Source organism: Mauremys mutica, chromosome 1 (genome assembly GCF_020497125.1).
Source record: "Mauremys mutica isolate MM-2020 ecotype Southern chromosome 1, ASM2049712v1, whole genome shotgun sequence".
Lineage (NCBI taxonomy): Eukaryota > Metazoa > Chordata > Testudines > Geoemydidae > Mauremys > Mauremys mutica.
In genome coordinates this window covers 19,354,593-19,373,478 of record NC_059072.1, presented here as the reverse complement: position 1 = coordinate 19,373,478, position 18,886 = coordinate 19,354,593, and the positions used below count along the sequence as shown (strand labels likewise).

The window sequence follows — 18,886 nt, the reverse complement described above, 5'->3', positions numbered from 1 at the left end:
ACCTCAGCGAGGCCAACCAGGAGCACGCATGACAGCAGCAGATGGTACAAAAGGATCGATAACCGTCATTGCCAATTTCCAATTGCAGACGGTACAAAAGGATTGATAACCATCATCAACAATTTCCAATTGCAGACGGTGATATAGGGCTGGTAACCGTCTCTGCTACCTTGCAAAGGCAAATGAATGCTGCTGTGTAGCATTGCAGTACTGCGTCTGTCATCAGCATCCAGTACACATATGGTGACAGTGACAAAAGGCTAAACAGGCTCCATGGTTGCCGTGCTATGGCGTCTGCCAGGGGAATCCAGGGAAAAACGGCGCAAAATGATTGTCTGCCATTGCTTTCACGGAGGAAGGATTGAGTGACGACATTTACCCAGAATCACCCGCGACACTGTTTTGGCCCCATCGTGCATTCAGATCTCAACCCAGAATTCCAATGGGTGGGGGAGACTGCGGGAACTATGGAATAGCTACCCACAGTGCAACGCTCCGGAAATCGATGCTAGCCTCGGTACATGGACGCACACTGCCGAATTAATGTGCTTAGTGTGGCCGCATGCACTCGACTTTATACAATCTGTTTTAAAAAAACGGTTTCTGTAAAATCGGAATAATCCCGTAGTGTAGACATACCCTCATTGTGCCCACTTGCTGCCCAGAGGAGAAGGAAGGTAGGTAGGGTCTTTTATGCCTCTCCTACTGACACAAGTCTGAGACCAAATGAAGCCTCAGTAGGAGTATGGTGCACAAGTGTGCTTTCAATAAAACTATTTGCTAAAAACAACATATCTCTTTGAGGCTTGAAAGCGTTAAGATATATTTGTTTTTTCCAGTGGTTGATTTTTCTAATCTGCTTTGTAAATTGGCTTCCTTTTCTTTTATCAGTTGTGAATAACGGATAAAGAAAATTCAGAGGACACATCCTAGGACATGTCTTTATTGTGTATTTTCAAAATTCTCACGCACTCTGTCATGTCAAGAAATCAGGTAGATAAGACTCTAATCATTAAACACTTAATCAGGAAGATAACTGGGACTAAAGTGGGATGTGTCCGGCTCCCAAAAAAGTCTTATCAACGTCTACGCCCCATCAGCAGCTTCATTCTGAAAATTCTCAGGTTCCCTCTCAACAGCAGAGAGGAATCCAATTTTGTGATTATCACTGCTGCTTCTGTACTTCCTGTTCTGCCCATCCTGCGTATGAGTAATGCTGTTCCTGACATAGTCTGAAGGTTTCAAGTCATTCTTATCAGAAGACTATGTAATGATCATTGATTATGTTTCAGATTCCAGCTGCTTTTTCAAAGCGTACAGGAACAGCATTCAAAAGTATAGTTATCACTAAGACTATTAAATAAAGTGAAGGACATAGATTTATGATATGGACCAGTTATATCATTTATTTATGCACACATATAAATACAGTAGTAAGCACACTCCTCTCGTGGTGAAATCCCTTCCTCTGCAGAGAGCCTGATTAATACGGGTGGAATCCACAAGGGTGGTGAAAATCCATTCCTCCTACACAGAGCCAATGGGAGTGGCTACAGTTGCTATTCTAGGTTTATCCCTCCATGGTAGTTACAGGGGGTGCTTTTCCCATTATGGAATTCTGCACCAGCCTATGCAGGGCCTTCGTGAAGATCCTATTGCAGTGTACAGATGCCCCTGTATAGCTGTTCCTCCTATCTTCTCTTTGCACAGCCCTTTAGTGGGTCTTAAATGGTGAGGAGGGTCTTGTACTAAGTGAAGTTCCCTCTTAGTACCCAGGCAATATTTACAATAATAACTGAACAACAACATTACAATAAAACAGAACTTTACAGTGTAGCTGAGGTTGTTATCTGTGTTACTTACCTAGTACAACGGACCCTGCTCTTAGACTGGGCTTAGTAGGCACTGCCATCATGCAAATGCAAAACACAAGGACAATAGTTCTTAAACGATATTATTACACATGAACAGGAATGAGAACGAAGATCCTACAAACAATTGCACGCATGCAGATAGTGCCATTATAGCACGTAGGGTGCATTTCACCATCATGGAGTGCTCAATGGGACTACTCACATACGTAGAGTTACTTAAGTTCCAAAATATTTGCAGGGTCAGAGGCTAAGTTTCATCTTCAGTTTCTCCTAGGTAACATCAGCATAGCTTAAACTAAGGGCTGAACTGGTCGTGAGTGTGTCACCAACTATTAGGAAATAATATTTATTTCAATAGAGAGACAAGGTGGGTGAGGTAATATCTTTTATTGGACCAACTTCCATTGGTCAGAGAGAGAAGCTATCGAGCTGCAAGCTTGTTTCTCCCACCAACAGAAATTGGTCAAAACAAGATATTACCTCACCCACCTACTCTCTCTAACATCCTGGGGTCGACACAGCTACACTCCACTGCATACTTTTATTTCATGACATTTAAGCAACCTTTTTCTTCAAATAATGCTATTGCACTCTGAAAGGGATACCCACCCTGTTAAGACTGAACTGATCACAGCTGGCAGTAATGCTCTGGTATAAGAAAGAATAAAATAAACTCCAAGATTACTAGAGAACGTCTTTCAACAGTGGAATAAATTGAATGACTGCAATAATATTAGGGATTATTTATTCTTTATGGATATCTCTGACCCTGCTATTCCAGAAATCAACTAATTAGGTAGAAGGGAGGGAAAGTAAACATATTCACTAACTGTGAAGATGAAACCTGCAGGTTTTTATATATAGAAAATGTCCACCCAATTTGATTTGAAACACATGATGAATTTGTTTTGTTTTTCCAGCTGTGAGATGATACCTTTAAAGCCTCTTGCACATCCAATTTGGACAAAACTCCTGATATTGTAATTGTGGAGAGCTGAAATAGAGTAAGGTTCTTTCAGTGCTCATCTGGAGTAAATCGGTATAAATCTGTTGGAGTTAATGGAGATGCATATGTGATGGGTTGGATCACAGAAACCCCCTGGGATCTGCCACCCAATGTGCCAAGACTACTTCTACCCCTGCCTTCCCTGCCAGCTTGGGACCTCAGCACCCTGTCTTGCTGAGCCAGACACTCCCGTTTGCTCCAACAAAGACCCAGGGTCTGAATTACTTGCCCCAGAACTGCAGGTTTGCCTGAAAGCAGCTAAGAGAAGTGTTCCTGTCTTTAACACTCAGATGCCCAACTCCCAATGGGGTCTAAAACCCAAATAAATCTGTTTTACCCTGTATAAAGCTTATGCAGGGGCGGCTCTAGCCATCTTGCTGCCCCAAGCACGGCGGCACGCCGCGGGGGCGCTCTGCCAGTCGCCGGTCCCGTGGCTCCGGTGCACCTCCCGCAGACATGCCTGAGGAGGGTCCGCTGGTCCCGCGGCTCCGGTGGACCTCCTGTAGGCGTGCCTGCGGATGCTCCACTGAAGCCACGGGACCAGCGCACCCTCCCCAGGCACGCCTGCGGGAGGTCCACCGGAGCCGCCTGCCGCCCTCCCGGCGACCGGCAGAGCGCCCCCCGTGGCATGCCGCCCCAAGCATGCGTTTGGCGTGCTGGGGCCTGGAGCCGCCCCTGAGCTTATGCTGGGAAAACTCATAAATTGTTCACCCTCTATAATACTTGTAGAGAGATATGCATGGCTGCTTGCTCCCCCAGGTATTAATATATACTCTGGGTCAATTAATAAGTAAAAAGTGATTTTATTAAATACAGAAAGTAGGATTTAAGTGGTTCCAAGCAATAACAGATAGAACAAAGTAAGTCACCAAGCAAAATAAAATAAAATGTGCAAATCTATGTCTAATCAAACTGAATACAGATAATCTTACCCTCAGAGATGCTTCAGTACGTTTTTTCCTCAGACTGGTCACCTTCCAGGCCTGGGCACAATTCTTTCTCCTGGTACAGCTCTTTTTCCAGCTCAGGTGGTAGCTAGGGGATTCTTCATGATGGCTCCTCTCGCTTTGTTCTGTTCCATCCCTTTATATATCTTTTGCATAAGGCAGGAATCCTTTGTCCCTTTCTGGGTTCCCACCCCCTCATTCTCAATAGAAAGACACCAGGTTAAAGATGGATTCCAGTTCAGGTGACATGATCACATGTCACTGCAAGACTTCATTATCCACTTGCCAGCACACAGATATACAGGAAGACTTACAGGTAAAACAGCCATCTGCAGACAATTGTCCTGGTTAATAGGAGTCATCAAGATTCCAAACCACCATTAATGGCCCACACTTTGCATAATTACAATAGGCCCTCAGAGTTATATTTCATATTTCTAGTTTCAGATACACGAGTGGTACATTTATACAAATAGGATGATAACACTCAGTAGATTATAAGCCTTGTAATCATACCTTACAAGAGATCTTTTGCATGAAGCATATTCCAGTTACATTATATTCACTCATTAGCATATTTTTATAAAACCATATAGACTGCAACCTCACAGCATATTTACATCAGATGAAGATCTGGCCCTGCAAGATTGCCTAACTGCATATTTCTAATATTCCCACTCACTGTAATATCTGGGAACCAATTATGAACCTTTTTACACTTTAGAATAAGGAGAAAAAGTCTAGAAATTGGTTAGAATAATAGGGATTTACATTTTAGGTTTTCAGTTAAAATGCCATTAAAAAACATTAGTCTGTTAATTCAGATCTAAGCATGCAAGCTCCAAGCTTCTGAAGGACAGACAATTACTAGAAACTAGTGGAAAAACACCTAAATTCTGTTTTAATTTTCATACACAGAGCAGATGTTTTGACAGATGGATGGACTTTATTTTTGTAACTGTCCGGGAAAAGTCTGCATAACACAGCCTAATCAGTGTTACATATCTGTAGTGTTTGTTTTTCAATCATTCTGCATTTGGCTCCTATGCTTTTGCTTGCAGACATTTTCTTTGTAATTTATTTTTTCAGGCTAATCTCTCTCTGCATAGTCCCTTCTATCAATTTGATACACAAATATTGGAAACCTCTTAAAATAAATGTAAATGTTTTGTTAGTGAGACAGATCCTCAGGTGGAACAGTTAATTAACACTTTATCTCCTTTTCAGGGTAGTTCCCTTGCTCTTTTTAAAGTATGCATGCATATTTGCATGGAGGAGGAGTGACAAATTAGGGACTGTAACAAGGTGTATTGAGCCTACCAGGCTGTGGATCTGGCCCTTAACACATTTGACAATTTAATGCCTTCTCACATTATAATGAAGATCTGCAGCTGGGCTACAGTATTTGTCTGCAAGGGGGGGTGTCACTGGCCCTTATCTTACTCTGGGACAGATCCTCAGCTGATGTAAATTGTCAGAGCTACTTTGACTTCAATGATCTACAGCAATATACAGCAGCTGAGGGTCTTGGAGCCAGTATATGTAGCAGCTTAATCTCCATTGACTTTAGTGGGAGCAGGAACGGGCCCATGATGAATAATATGGGGCATGAGCACAAAAGTGGGAGCCAAGAACGCCAGAGATCTAATACACTGAATCACTCTGTGGCTTTGTGCCTCATGTCGCTATAAACTCTCATGCCTCAGGGGATAAACCATCCTCCAGTGTGATGCAGACTAAGAAGAAACTTCCCCATTGGGCCTATTATTCCATAACTGCCTTGTGCAGTTTTTTCCTGGACCCTTCCTGTCAAGTATCTGATAGTGGCCATTTTCAGGGACAGGAGACTGGTCTAGAAGTCTGATTCAGTGTGGCAATTCCAGTGTTCCCCACATTTAATATAAGATAATGACGCTTTCTTGCCTCACGGGGGTTTTGTGATGCTAATATAAATTAATGTTAGTAACGCCCTAGTAGGCTGAAACATGCTACGTAGTAGTAGTAGATTCAAAATAATTTGAACGAATCTACCTTGCTCTCTCACACACGCAAAAGTTTGTGATACCCAGTTCCAAAGCAACAAAATGTTAAATGGCCTTTTTCCATTATTGCTGTTGAAAATGAACAATATTGAAAGTGCCCTGATGCAAAAATGTCTATAATTAAAAAAATATTAATATAGTCAAAATAATATAAGTCAAAACCCATGACAAATGAACAAAAGTCATGCACATGCAGCATTTACAATTCCCTGACAATTTGCTCATTAAAGTTTCTGGCTTTTGGTTACTTCCTGTTCATTCTGTTCCTGCCGCTCCTGTAGATATATTCTCCCATCTTCTATATTTAACTGACATACTATATTTCTTGTTTTGTCTTTGTTTTGCTTCCAGTGTCTTACATTTTGAGCTCATGTACTTAAATACTCCACTGTGCTGGCATTGTCCTTCACATTACCAATATCCTGCTGGCCTGAGGGCATGACAATATGTCCTGCTGCCAAGTGGGACAAGCCCAGTTTGAGACAGACTAAGTCATTCCAGGCCTGGCGCCAGGAGGGCGGGATGGATTCTTTGTAGTGAAATTGACACACAGTCACCAATTTCAAGAAGAAGGGTTATGTGCCAGGTTTCACAGTGAGAGGTATGTGAATGCCAGCATACCAGCCTCATTAGGAAGGGATAGGAAAGTAGAACTCTAATAAAACTGGTGGAGCCTTTAAATCCTGACCAGACTGACAACCATATACTTTGGCCCAGAACCTCGAAGGTAAATACCTTTAAGGCTCTGGGCCTTTGTACTTGGATGGAAACTTTCATCTAAGACTCTGCATTTGTCTTATTTATTAATTAATTAATTAATTAAGTTTTACGATATCTGTGAGATAGGTAATGTCATCCCTGTTTGATAGACACAGAGAGGTTAAGTGGGTTGTCTAAAGTCACATATAGCAAATCAGAGGCAGAACCCAGCGGTCTGAACTAACAGTCTGAGAGCTTGTCTACACTACCGCTTAAGTGATGTAAGTTACGTCGCTCAGAGGTGTGAAAAAGCCACGCCTCTGAATGACATAAGTTACATCAACTTAAAGCAATGTCCACACCGGCACTAGGTCATCAGGAGATGCTCTTCTGCCGACATAGCTTCCGCCTCTTATTGAAGTGGAATAATTATGCTAATGGGAGAGCGCTCTCCCATAGGCATAGCACGTCTGCTCCAGACACACTATAGCAACACGGCTTCACAGTAGTGTAGACTAGTCCTGAACCCAGTACCCTGAACACTGATCTAACCAATATATACCACACCTTTCCTTATTGTAGTAGATTCCTTGGTGTCAACATGTGTTGACATGTTGAGCCTGCAGGAATTCATATGAAGCTATGCAAACTGTTACATTAAGATTCTTGTTTCCCCGAAGCCCACAAAGGTAGGAAAAGTCAAAAGGTTCACTCCATAATGCACAGGTAATACTGGTGACTCACAACACTGCTACACATTGCATTGCAGCAGTGCAGAGCCTGAGTCCACTCCCATTAGAATTATTATTATTATTTCTTAATTGATATAATCATCGTTGTCATCCCAGTAGCACCTAGGAGTTCCAGTCATGGACCAGGACCCCATTTGTGCTAAGCAGTGTACAAACGTGGAACAAAAAGAACCCTAAAGAGTGTACAGTTGTTGTATCAACCAGGCAAGGTACTAACAAACTTCAACAGGACTTTATTTTTAAAGTGGAAACCTCTTTACCAAGCTGTTGCTGCACTATCTGTAACTCTCACTCTGCCTCCTCAGCTCCTCCCCGCTCCTTCCTGTTTCCTGTCCTTTCAGACTCCCAACAGCCAGTGCTCCCAGTTCTAATAATTACAAGCACCATCTAAACACCACATTCCCTCCTCTTTTAAGAAACTCTCCCAATTAAAATAAACATTGTTGTTCTAACCACAGGAACAAATAGGAAATAAGACACTATACTATTGGCAGAAATATTACACTGAAAACACTGTAGATACTACATGACATAGTTTCTAGTCCAGACAGGTGATTGTCTGGGTCTGACGGGCCGTCTCTCAAGCCCCAGTTCCAATGATATGTCTTGTTGTGTTGATACTACGGTGAAGTCATCCAACACAGACTGGGTGTTGGCATAGTCTCCTCTTGGTGCATAGGCAGGTGCAAGATAGGAAACATTCCATACCAGCCCATCAGACAGTTGCTAGGTGTAAGGTCCCTTTTTCTCTATGATTTTAAGAGGAGTTGTGAATTTACGGTCCCCTTTGCATAAAATTCCAGGTTTTCATATTCTAACGAAGGAACCACGCTCAAACTTTGGTTCCTTAGCACCCCGCCGCTTGTCTGTGAAAGCCTTATACTTTGCTTGGTTCTGTTCAACTGTTTTTCTCACATCATCCTCGGTTGGGGCAAACTCTCTTTCAAACTTCTGTTAAGCCGTTCATTTTCCCCATTGGCTTGAGGGTAATATAGGGATGACCTTCTGTGTAAAATGTTCCTCTCTGTTAGAAAAGTTTCAAACTCCAGGGAAGTAAATTGACTACCATTATCTGAAACCAGTTCTTTGGGGTTACCTTCCCTGCTAAAAGCTGAAGAGAGGAACTTAATTACTGTAGCAGAAGAGATTTGTGATGTAAACGCTATCTCAGGCCATTTACTGAAATAGTCTATTAAAGTGATGGCATAATGACAGTCAATTGGAGCAGTATCAAAGGGTCCTACGGTGTCAATCACCACTTTTTCCCATGCAGATTCAGGAAGAGGAACAGGCTGTAATGGAGGGATACATGTCACTGCTGTCTTATCGTGCATTTGGCAAGTGACACAGGATTTTATGAGTGCTTCAGTTTGAGAGTCCATCCCTGGCCACCAATACAGATCTCGTACTCATTGTTTCCTTCTGACAATTCCTTGATGAGTATCGTGTGCCAGGTGTATGAGTTTTGACTGTAATTCTTCTGGCACAAGTAGCCGGTGTGTACCTCATAGCACACAACCATCGAGCAAAGAAAGTTCATCCCAAACTCTAAAATAAGGCAGCAAAACTGGGTCAAGGCTTTTAGGGTTACTGGACCATCTCTTTGTCAGAAATTCCCATAGGTTTTGTTGAATTGGATACGCTGAACAAGCAGCTTGAAATTGTTTTCTTGTAACTGCAGTAAGAGTGCTTGTAATAAGCACGACTACTACATCCTCATCCTCCAGTGGACCATCTGGTGAAGGCAAAGGCAGGCGAGAAAGGCAATCAGCTACCATATTTTTGTTTCCAGGCTTATATTCCAGTTCATAATTGAAAGACAATAGTCTTGCAGACCATCTAGAAATATGATATCCTGCTCTTCCCAGTCCTTTCGTGGTGAGCAACGTCGTCAAAGGTCTATGGTCTGTACGCACTTGAATGTGCGGCCCCACAAGTAAGTTCTTCATTTTTCAGTAGCCCAGACACAAACAAGTGCTTCTTTTTCGACTGTAGAATATTTTCTCTCATCATTACTTAGTGTCCTTGAAGCAAATGCAACAGTCCTCTCTGTGTTGTCCTCATGAAGTTGTGTGAGGACAGCCCCAAGTCCATAATCAGAAGCATCAGTAGTTACAATTGTGGGCAATGCAGGACTGAATAGTGCAAGTACTGGACTATTTACAATCAAGTCTTTCACCGTTTCGAAACTAGCTTGTGCATCCGTTGTCCAGACTAAGGTTGAACTTCTCTGTAGTAATTCTCATAATAGTTCAATGACAGAAGCATAATTGGGAATGAATTTTGCATACCAGGAGGTAAGACCCAAGAAGGAACGTAAGGTTTGCAAATCTGTTGCAGGAGGAGCATTTGAAATTGCCAGGATATGATCTGGATCAGGTTTTAGTCCAGCCTGTGAAATTGTATGCCCCAGAAAGGAGAGTTCAGTTTGTCTAAATTTGCATTTGGACCTATTGAGCTTGAGGCCTGCTTTGCTGTTGCAGTTTGGTACAGATTGCAGGTTATTGTCATGCTCTTCAGTAGTATTTCCAAACACAATAATATCGTCCAAATAGCACTGAACTCCATGTTGATTCTTCAGAATCAATGACTTTATTTTTTTGGAAGGCACTTGGGGCTGATGCGAGACCACATGGAACACGTTTAAAACGAAATAGTCCCTCATGTGTAATAAATGCTGTGAGCTCTCTGCTATCTTCATGCAACATAACCTGGTGGTATGTGCTCTGCAAATCAAGAGTAGAAAACATCTTTGCTCCACGGAGTTCTGCAAATATTTCTTCTATGTGAGGAAGAGGATGGCTGTCAATCACAATAGCTTTATTTGGCTCCCTTAAGTCTACACAAAGGCGAATGTCTCCACCCTTCTTCAGCATCACTACTATAGGTGAAACGCATTCCGAGAGTTAATCTCTTCAATAATGTCCTTTTGAACAAGTTTTCTAAGTTCCTCTGAAACAGCTTCCCTGACTGAAAATGGTAAGCGCCATAATTTCTGTCATACAGGCATCACATTATTCCGCATTTTAACTTTATGCAGAAACCCATAAGCACAGCCGAGTTTCTCCTCAACCTGGTGTTGGATCCCAGCTGAAACTGGTGTGTGTACTGTAAGAGTGCTTTGCTGAGGAAGATCAATTCGTCCATTAACTACCCTGAGATTTAAAGCAGCCAATAAATCTCTGCCAAGGATAGGAGTGCCTTTGTGGACAATGTAGAACTCTACAGTTAAAAAGCAATCACTAAAAGTAACTGTCGCTGGCAGGCAAACATGTACTGGAATATAGTTTTTCAAATAGCACACCAACTGACATTTGGGTTCAGTGTGAGGCACATCTTTAAAGTAATGCAAATAGATGGAATCAGGTAGTATAGATACTGCTGAGCCAGTGTCCAACATTTGCTGAATAGAGTGTGATTTGCATGAGGATATGGCGGAAACGTTTACAGTGCACTTTATCTGTTCTGGAATATGTGCAATGGTGGTTTTGTCCACGCTCAGCACAGTAACATCTGGTATTGTAACTGCATGCAACTGTTGATTGAACTGGCTAGTGTGACATACTTTAGCAAAATGCCCAATCTTTTTGCAATGAATGCACTGAGCTACTTTTGCTGGCCATCCTATGTAGCTTGCAAGGTGTTGTGGGGATTCACAGCGAAAGCTATTACTGTATTTTGAATTTGCTGATTCAGTGGCTTTTCATTAGTTTTCCTCCTGCAATAGTTTGTCTGCAGCGATAGTGAACTTTTCTGCAAAAGAGTCACAGCCTGGACTGTGCCTCCTGTATCCCTGCTCATTATTTTGGCTTCAGCTGTAGCTGACTCAATCTGAATAGCAATGGTTATTGCTTTTTCTAGTGTAAGTTGTGGTTCTAGAAGTAAGCGTTCTCTTACACTAAGCATGGTTGTTTTCTCAATAAGCTGGTATCTAATCATCTCATCTGCCAAATTCCCAAAGTCACAAGTTACAATCAGACTCCTCAGGGAAGCAATATACTGCATTATAGTCTCCCCTGATTTCTGCTCACGCTGGCGAAATCTGTAGTGATTAGCTACTACATTCACTTTTGGCACAAAAAAGTTCTTTAATGCAGTGAGTGCAGTCTCATATTTATCATCTGCAAGGGGAAAAGTGTAAAATATACGCTGCCCATGTGCTCTAAGGCAGTGGATTAGCAGAGCACGCTTTCTTACTTCAGAAATCTCTGTAGCACTGATTGCAAGCAGATAAGTCTCAAACATATGGATCCTGGCAATAAAAGCAATTGGAGACTCACCTGGGCTTTGCAGAAAGGGTGCAGGTGGGTTCAGAGGCAGAAGATCCATCCTCGTTGCCAAAATGTTGTATCAACCAGGCAAGGTACTAACAAACTTCAACAGGACTTTATTTTTACAGTGGAAACCTCTTTACCAAGGTGCTGCTGCACCCTCTGTAATTCTCACTCTGCCTCCTCAACTCCTCCCCCTCCTTCCTGTTTCCTGTCCTTTCAGACTCCCAACAGCCAGTGCTCCCAGTTCTAATAATTACAAGCGACATCTAAACACCACAACAGTTTAAGAAATGAAGGAGCATCTTGCCATTGTCTTAAGTGCAAGCAGGATTGACCGGGTGACAGAGCAGGAAACTTCACTATGAGCTTATTCACTAGATGAGGGCTTAAATCAGAATCGTAACTTTATTTTTATGTCATTTATTGTGGTCTAATACCCTCTTTTATTTATTTTTTTTACAGTCGTGTAAAATGTATAAAGAAACCTAATCTGTTAGGGAGGTGTATGAGAATTTACTCTTACAGATTTTAAAGGATACTTTATGCAGCTGTAAAACACAGAGAAGCCATATTAGCCATTTTATCTAGACTAGAAACTTTAAATGTTATATAAATATATTTATTATAGTCAAAGGTTTATAGCTCTAAGTATCTCCCTCCTAGTGTTTAATTAGCTCTTGTATTTCTCAGACATCTATGGTTAAAATCTGTTCCACCGGGGTTCAAGAAAGAATTAAAAGTTGGAGAGAGGAAGCTATATTCTGCTTTCAGTTACGGTTGTGTAAATCTGAAGTACCTCTATTGACATTAATGAAGTTACACTGCTATAAATCCAGATTAATTGAGGGCCGACTATGGCATATAATGACATGGAAAGAGTTCAATTCTGCTCTCATTTTCACTGGTTTAATTTGGAGTAACGGCGCTGAAGTCAATGGAATTATTCCTGATTTCCACCCATGTAAAGGAGAGCAGAATCTGACTCCAGATTTATTGGGCTTTGGATCTATCCAAATTTAGCATTTAGCAATTTCATACCTTCTCACTCTATACTGGAGATAAGCAGTATTTGCCTGTTCTTGTTTAGCGTGTGAGTACATATGGGCCAGATACTCAGCTGGTATAAATCAATGTAGCTACATTGATTTCAATATAGTTGCACTGATTTACACCATATGGGGATCAGCCCATATACTATGAAAATTGCTAAACTGAATGTTTGTCTGCCCTTAGCTCCTAATGTATTGTGTACTGTGTTTACCTGACTTTTCTTAAAAAACTCGAAAACTTGTTTTAAATTATTACAAGCCCAGTCCTCTGTGATGCTGAGTGATGTTACAGTGGAGTTGAATTTGGCGTAGGATGTTTGCAAGTGAGCAAAATCTCATCAGTCAGTTACAGATTTTACACAGCCAAATCAAGCATACTTCATAGCGCGATCCGTTTAGCCAAACCCCCGAATATGAAAGAGCTTAAATAGATAGTTTCAGCTTTTGCTCATCTCTAATATTGCATGTGTTGGCTTTATGCTATGTCAATACTCAGGCACTTTCAAGAGAGATTTTCCCTTCTTTCTTTTATGCAACATTAAAAATAAAAATGGAGAGAATTGAGGAACAATATACTACCTCTAATGAAACTACAGTCATTTATTATATTTAATCATTTAACCCCTATCACCGTGGCATCTGTGTGTCTATGTAAAACAATATATGTCTGTGTGTGTGTGTTTGTACATCTGTCTATAATGTCTTTGTGTTTTTATTAAGAGAGGTCAAACTGAAAAAAATTAAGAGAGAACACTTGCAAAACATACATCTCCAGTTTTTTCAATTTCCTGCTGGATTGTCTTAACTACCTCCGTGTTTTCTCTTCCATCTCAGTTGGAAGGATAACTTGTGTATTTGTCTGGTCAGCATTGGAGCCAAGGATATTGTAAGACTGCATGTGTGTCTCCTGGGATGTTCTTTTTAATATAATGTCAGTATATTTTATGCAAATATGCATAAGCAAAAAAAAATCTGAAGATCAATGTCACGTGTATCTTACATTATAATACATCAGGGTGGCATTACTATTCTATCTCTGTTGAATTTTTTATAGCTTGCCTGTGTGGTGGCCTATAGCAGTCCTAGGGGTAGTAGTCTCACCTGCCCTCACAGAGCCATGGTTTGTGCTTGAGAGTCTCTTTCATTCTCTCATCATGAACAAGTCACGGGGACTGAGGCTGCAATCCACTGAAGTCAATGGGAATTCTATATAGGCAGTGATTTAAGCATTGGGCCACTATTTCCTGATCCTGCAAGCTATCCATATGAGTGGAGACTGCACCTGCATGGAGCCTCACTGAAATTAATGGGTCTCCATGCGGCAATATCTCATGAATCAATTTGCAGGACTAAGACCATAATCTCTACCTGTTCCCAGTGGTGGGGCAATAGAATTTCACTGTTCCTCATTTGTTTCCACTCTGGCATTGTATTGTTTGCTGTTGACTGTAATTTTTGTTCCACAAATAAAGGTAAATTACATTTTAAGAACACTATTTAGCAGGAAAAACTGTTAATTTAGGCCCTACATTCTAGATCTTGTTCAAAAGTTGTATACAACCAAATAGCAATACAAATATTTCCATTAATTTTAGTAAATATTAACATTCAGTGAAAAAAGTTTTTATTTTGTTTGTATTTAAATGTTTCTCTGCAGTGTTTGCAATCCAGGCTTTGCAGCACGATGTCAGAGCATGAGATATCAGAAAGTGACACTGACATACTCATTTTCATGGCTCAAACTGAAGGAAATGCAAAAAAGTAAATAAATAGATACCATGTACATATTGATGAGCAAATTAGATTTTGAAATTGGTTTCCTTTTTAATAGCATAAGGCATCCCTAGGAAAACAAGTGAAGAATTTTATAAGTGATTATTACTATACTTATTTTTTATTCAAGATAAATAGAATTGTTTACAGTTTGTTATTTACTTAAAGTATATAATTTAAGGCCTGAGTCCTGCAAAGACTTGTGAACATGCTTAACTTTATGTACTGTGAGTAGTCCAACTGACTTTGCAGTGAGTAAAGTTAAGCATGTGCATAAGTCTTTGCAGAATCAAGGCCTAAGTGACTACAGTAGAGTTGAGGAGGTTATGAATTACAGCTACTATGCATATGATTATTTTAAATGTTATATCAGTGATTTATTTTGTATCAGTTCATCCCATCTGCACATCTTTTTTCAAATTGTTAGTTAATTAAATACAGGAAGGCATTTCTCTTAATTATTTTATTCTGAGCAGCCATGTTTCTATACATGAGTTTTGTTTTGTGAATGGAGAAACAACCTACATCACAAAGGCAGAGACTACCTCAAACAGAAAGAAGGGAAATTGTCTCTATGTATTTTTTTAGCTAGGTAGTGTAGGCCCTACCTAACTCAAAATGAAATGAAATGTCCAATAATAAATAAGCCTTACAAACACCATGAAAGGACCATAACTGTAAAATCCGTTCATTCTGCCAAAGTGCCTGACGCACTGGAGCGTCCATTATAGGGTTGCCAACCCTACTGGATTGACCTGGAGTCTACCAGAATCGGCACTGATCTCCTGGTGACTATTGAAAGAAATCCTGAAGATTTTAATAGGCTTTTAAAAGTCCGGTCAGTGGCGTAGTGGGGCTAAGGCAGGATCCTTACCTGCCCTGGCTCCATGCAGCTCCCGCAAGCAGCCAGCACGTCCAGCCCCTAGGTGCAGGGGCAGCCAGGGGGCTCCACATGCTGCCCACGCACCAAACAGCAGCTACGCAGCTCCCATTGGCCAGGAACCGTGGCCAATGGGAGCTGTGTGGGTGGTGCCTGTAGGCAGGGACCGCACGTGGAGCCACCTGGCTGCCCCTGAGCCTAGGAGCCGGCGGGACATGTCACAGCTTCTAAGAGCTGCCTGAGGTAAGTGCCGCCTGGCCAGAGCCCGCACCCCTCACCCCCTCCCACATCCCAACCCCCTGCCCCAGCCCTGAGCCCTCTCCTGCACTCCAAACACTTCAGCCCCATCCCAGAGCCCCCCCTGCACCCTAAATGCCTCATCCTTGGCCCAAGCCCAGAGCCCGCACCCCCTCCCGCACCCCAACCCTCTTCTCCAGCCCTGAGCCCCCTTCCACACCTCAAGCCCACCCCAAAGCCCGCATCCCCAGCTGGAGCCCTCACCCCCACCCGAACCCCAGCCCTCTGCCCTAGCCCAGTAAGGGGGGATGGAGTGAGTGACAGATGGAAGGGCAGGGTCTTGAAGAAGGGGCAGGGGAGGGGCATGGCTTAGGGGGAAGGAGCAGGGGACGGGGCGGCGCAAGGGTGTTCAGTTTTGTACAATTAGAAAGTTGGTAACTCTAGTCCGTTAGTCATGCTCCCTGCTAGAATTCACTTTGCGTATGTGTTTTCTTTCCTTCACAGAAAGAATGTGCTAATTTCATCAAAGTGCTTAAAGCTTACAACCAGACTCACTTGTACGCCTGCGGAACTGGGGCTTTTCATCCAGTTTGCACCTATATTGAAATCGGACGACATCCCGAGGTAACAAGAAGATTTTTTAATACTTTTTCTTTTAAAAAAAAACAACCAAAAACCCCCCATCCTTTATTGATGTTTAGCCATGACCTCTTCCAGCCAAAATGGGTCATTACTAATTTCTGCAGTGCATTGGTCCAACTTCTGATTCCAGTGTGTTCTGATTTACACAGTATTAAACCAGAAGCTGGGAATGGGCGACAGGGGATGATTTATGATTACCTTTTCTGTTCATTCCCTCTGGGGCACCTGGCATTGGCCATTGTCAGAAGACAGGATGCTGGGCTAGATGGACCTTTTGTCTGACCCAGTATGGCCGTTCTTATGTTTATTACCTGCCCCCCCAAAATTAAACAAATAAAACCACACCCGCTTTGTCTGGTTTATAAAATCAAATGTGCTTCCTTTTTTAGTTTGTGGTAGATATCAGCTATCTGAGGATACGATATTATCAACACCTTTGTTCTAGTGCCAGCTTTGTCCTCCAGGTCTCTTCCTAGTCAGTAGAGTCTGACACTGCGGCAGCTTTCTCCCATCTGGGAATTAAGACACAATGCCACACAAGCATATTTCTCAGCTCTCCAATTTGTCCTGACACACTGACAGTTTTGCTGGCTCCAATGAGGCCTGGTTTTCTTTTTCTTACCCTTGCCCCCGCTATCCCTCCCCTTGCTTTTGTTATTTATTTGTTGAATGCCCATATTGTGCTCTGTGTTGCAGAAAACATGAAATAGACTCAGAAGAGCTCATTCCTCTTTTTAACTAAATATAAAACTGATGGGCCAGATCCCCACTGGTGTAAATCAGTGTTGCTCCACTAAAATCAATGGAGCTGTGCTGTTTACATAGCTGAGGCCATGGGGGATGCGGGTGGTGTCTTAGATTTGATCCATTTTCTGCTTTGTTCTTTCCTAAAAGGTTAAACTTTTATTATAATATTAGCATAAGTCTATAATATAAGTGAAGCCACTTTGCCTTTGTTCTCTATGTGGCTATTGCTGTCTGGATCCTTTCAATTCATAGAATAAATTCTCTTGATGTCTTCTCAGCCATCACTTGTTTAATTTATGGAGCTGAGGGGGGGAGGTGCTGTTGTTTCTGGGGGGCCGGGGGAGAATCCATAGTTGTGTTACATTGACTTGCTCTGATCACTGAAGCAAAATTATTAGAGTCACCTCATGGAGTTGACATTCAGGATTGCAGATTGCCAGGAAAATAAAGACATCTTTGTTTAAATGAATGACCCTCCATCATTTAAAAATTGGATTCTGCTTCTTATAGAAAAAAATAACAGATTCTTTGAGTGATGACTTAGCAGTCTGGGAGTGATTTTTCCCTACAAAAATGTCTTTTAATATTCAAAACATGCATCCTTCTTAGTGTGCTAAGCATAAGGTTTTGGGAGAGATGAAGGGAGTGCTTAGTGGAAGGATTTTGGGCTCTTTAAGGCTTGTAGTCTTGGCAATTAGTGATTGTCTCTTGACCACACACAGTATGCCATTGCTTACTGCATTAAGCAGATTCTTTGCTTCCTGAGATCCATTTGGGAATTGGTAGACATATTAATTAACTCTTGTTCTGTAAGATGTGTGTCAATCAATTCTTGGCTATCTGCCAATTGTAGCTATCTGTGGAGAGATAGCAAGTATGAGGTCATTTACTTTTACATTTGGCTGTTTTATGAGCATACGGTAAAACTCACACACTTTATCAAGGATTTATGGAAAGGATGATCAGAGACTAGGGACCAGATCCAACCTTGGTGTAACACCACTGACTTTGACATTGGGATGAATTTGTCCCAAGAACTGTAGCCACTCATTTGCATTTGCTTCTTTCTGATGAACTGTAATTACCAAGATGGTCTAAATCCTTGAGTTTGCTGTCATTTGGTCCTCCTGAGCCTGAACACCGTCCTCAGGCTGTAACCTCACAATCCAGTCAGAGTCAGGGGAGCATGTAGCATCGGTGCTGAAACTAGGGGTACTGGAGGTGCTAATGCACCCCCTGGCTTGAAGTGGTTTCCATTATATACAGGGTTTACAGTTTGGTTCAATGGATCTCAGCACCTCCACTATGCAAAATTGTTTCAGTACTAGTGGCATGTAGCTGTGCTGCCTCAGAAGCAAGACATTGACTCTCACAGTTTAATTCATCAGACTGAACATGCTACCCGCAAACATACATAATCTAATAAATACATTGTGAGTTATACCAGTTTCCTGGGAAAGGCAGGATCTTGTTTAAACCTGTTCCAGATTTGGAAAGGAATAGTTGAAGCACTTAGAGAGAAAAATAACACTGATTTCTGAAAGGACTCCCTTTAAAATGCCAAGACTCGAGCCAGAGACAATAAAAAGAGAGACCCAAAGAGGCAACATTCTCCCCACAACTCTTTTATAAAGGTTTCTAGAGAGAAACTTAGGCCTCTGTCTTGCTCCCATTAAAACAAATGGCAAATTTCCCATTGACTCCAGTGGGAGCAGGATCAACCTCTTAGTGGTATTACCCTTATTATTATAAATCACTGTGAGTCAGACAGTGCTGTGAAGGAACAAACCATAAGTACAGGGAGGCACAGAGCGGCACAAACCCAGGATGCATGTCTGGCTAGCTGCAGTGTGGGGGGGGGGGAAGGGGAGAGCAAGACTTGGCCTTCTCACTGTCCTCTTTGGGGTAGCTTGTGCCCCACAGGGTGCAAGCAGGAGCAGTCCTTGTGCTCAGAAGATGCAGGA

The 18,886-nt window shown here is 41.9% G+C and overlaps 1 protein-coding gene across 1 annotated transcript in view; it reads left to right on the top strand.

Moving 5' to 3' along the window:
• SEMA3A (semaphorin 3A) overlaps positions 1 to 18,886 on the top strand; it is a 304,533-nt gene that overhangs the window by 170,009 nt on the left and 115,638 nt on the right. The window contains exon 6 of the mRNA XM_045001962.1: positions 16,038 to 16,157. Coding sequence (XP_044857897.1) covers positions 16,038 to 16,157 — 120 coding nt within the window. The remainder of the gene's footprint in view (positions 1 to 16,037; positions 16,158 to 18,886) is intronic.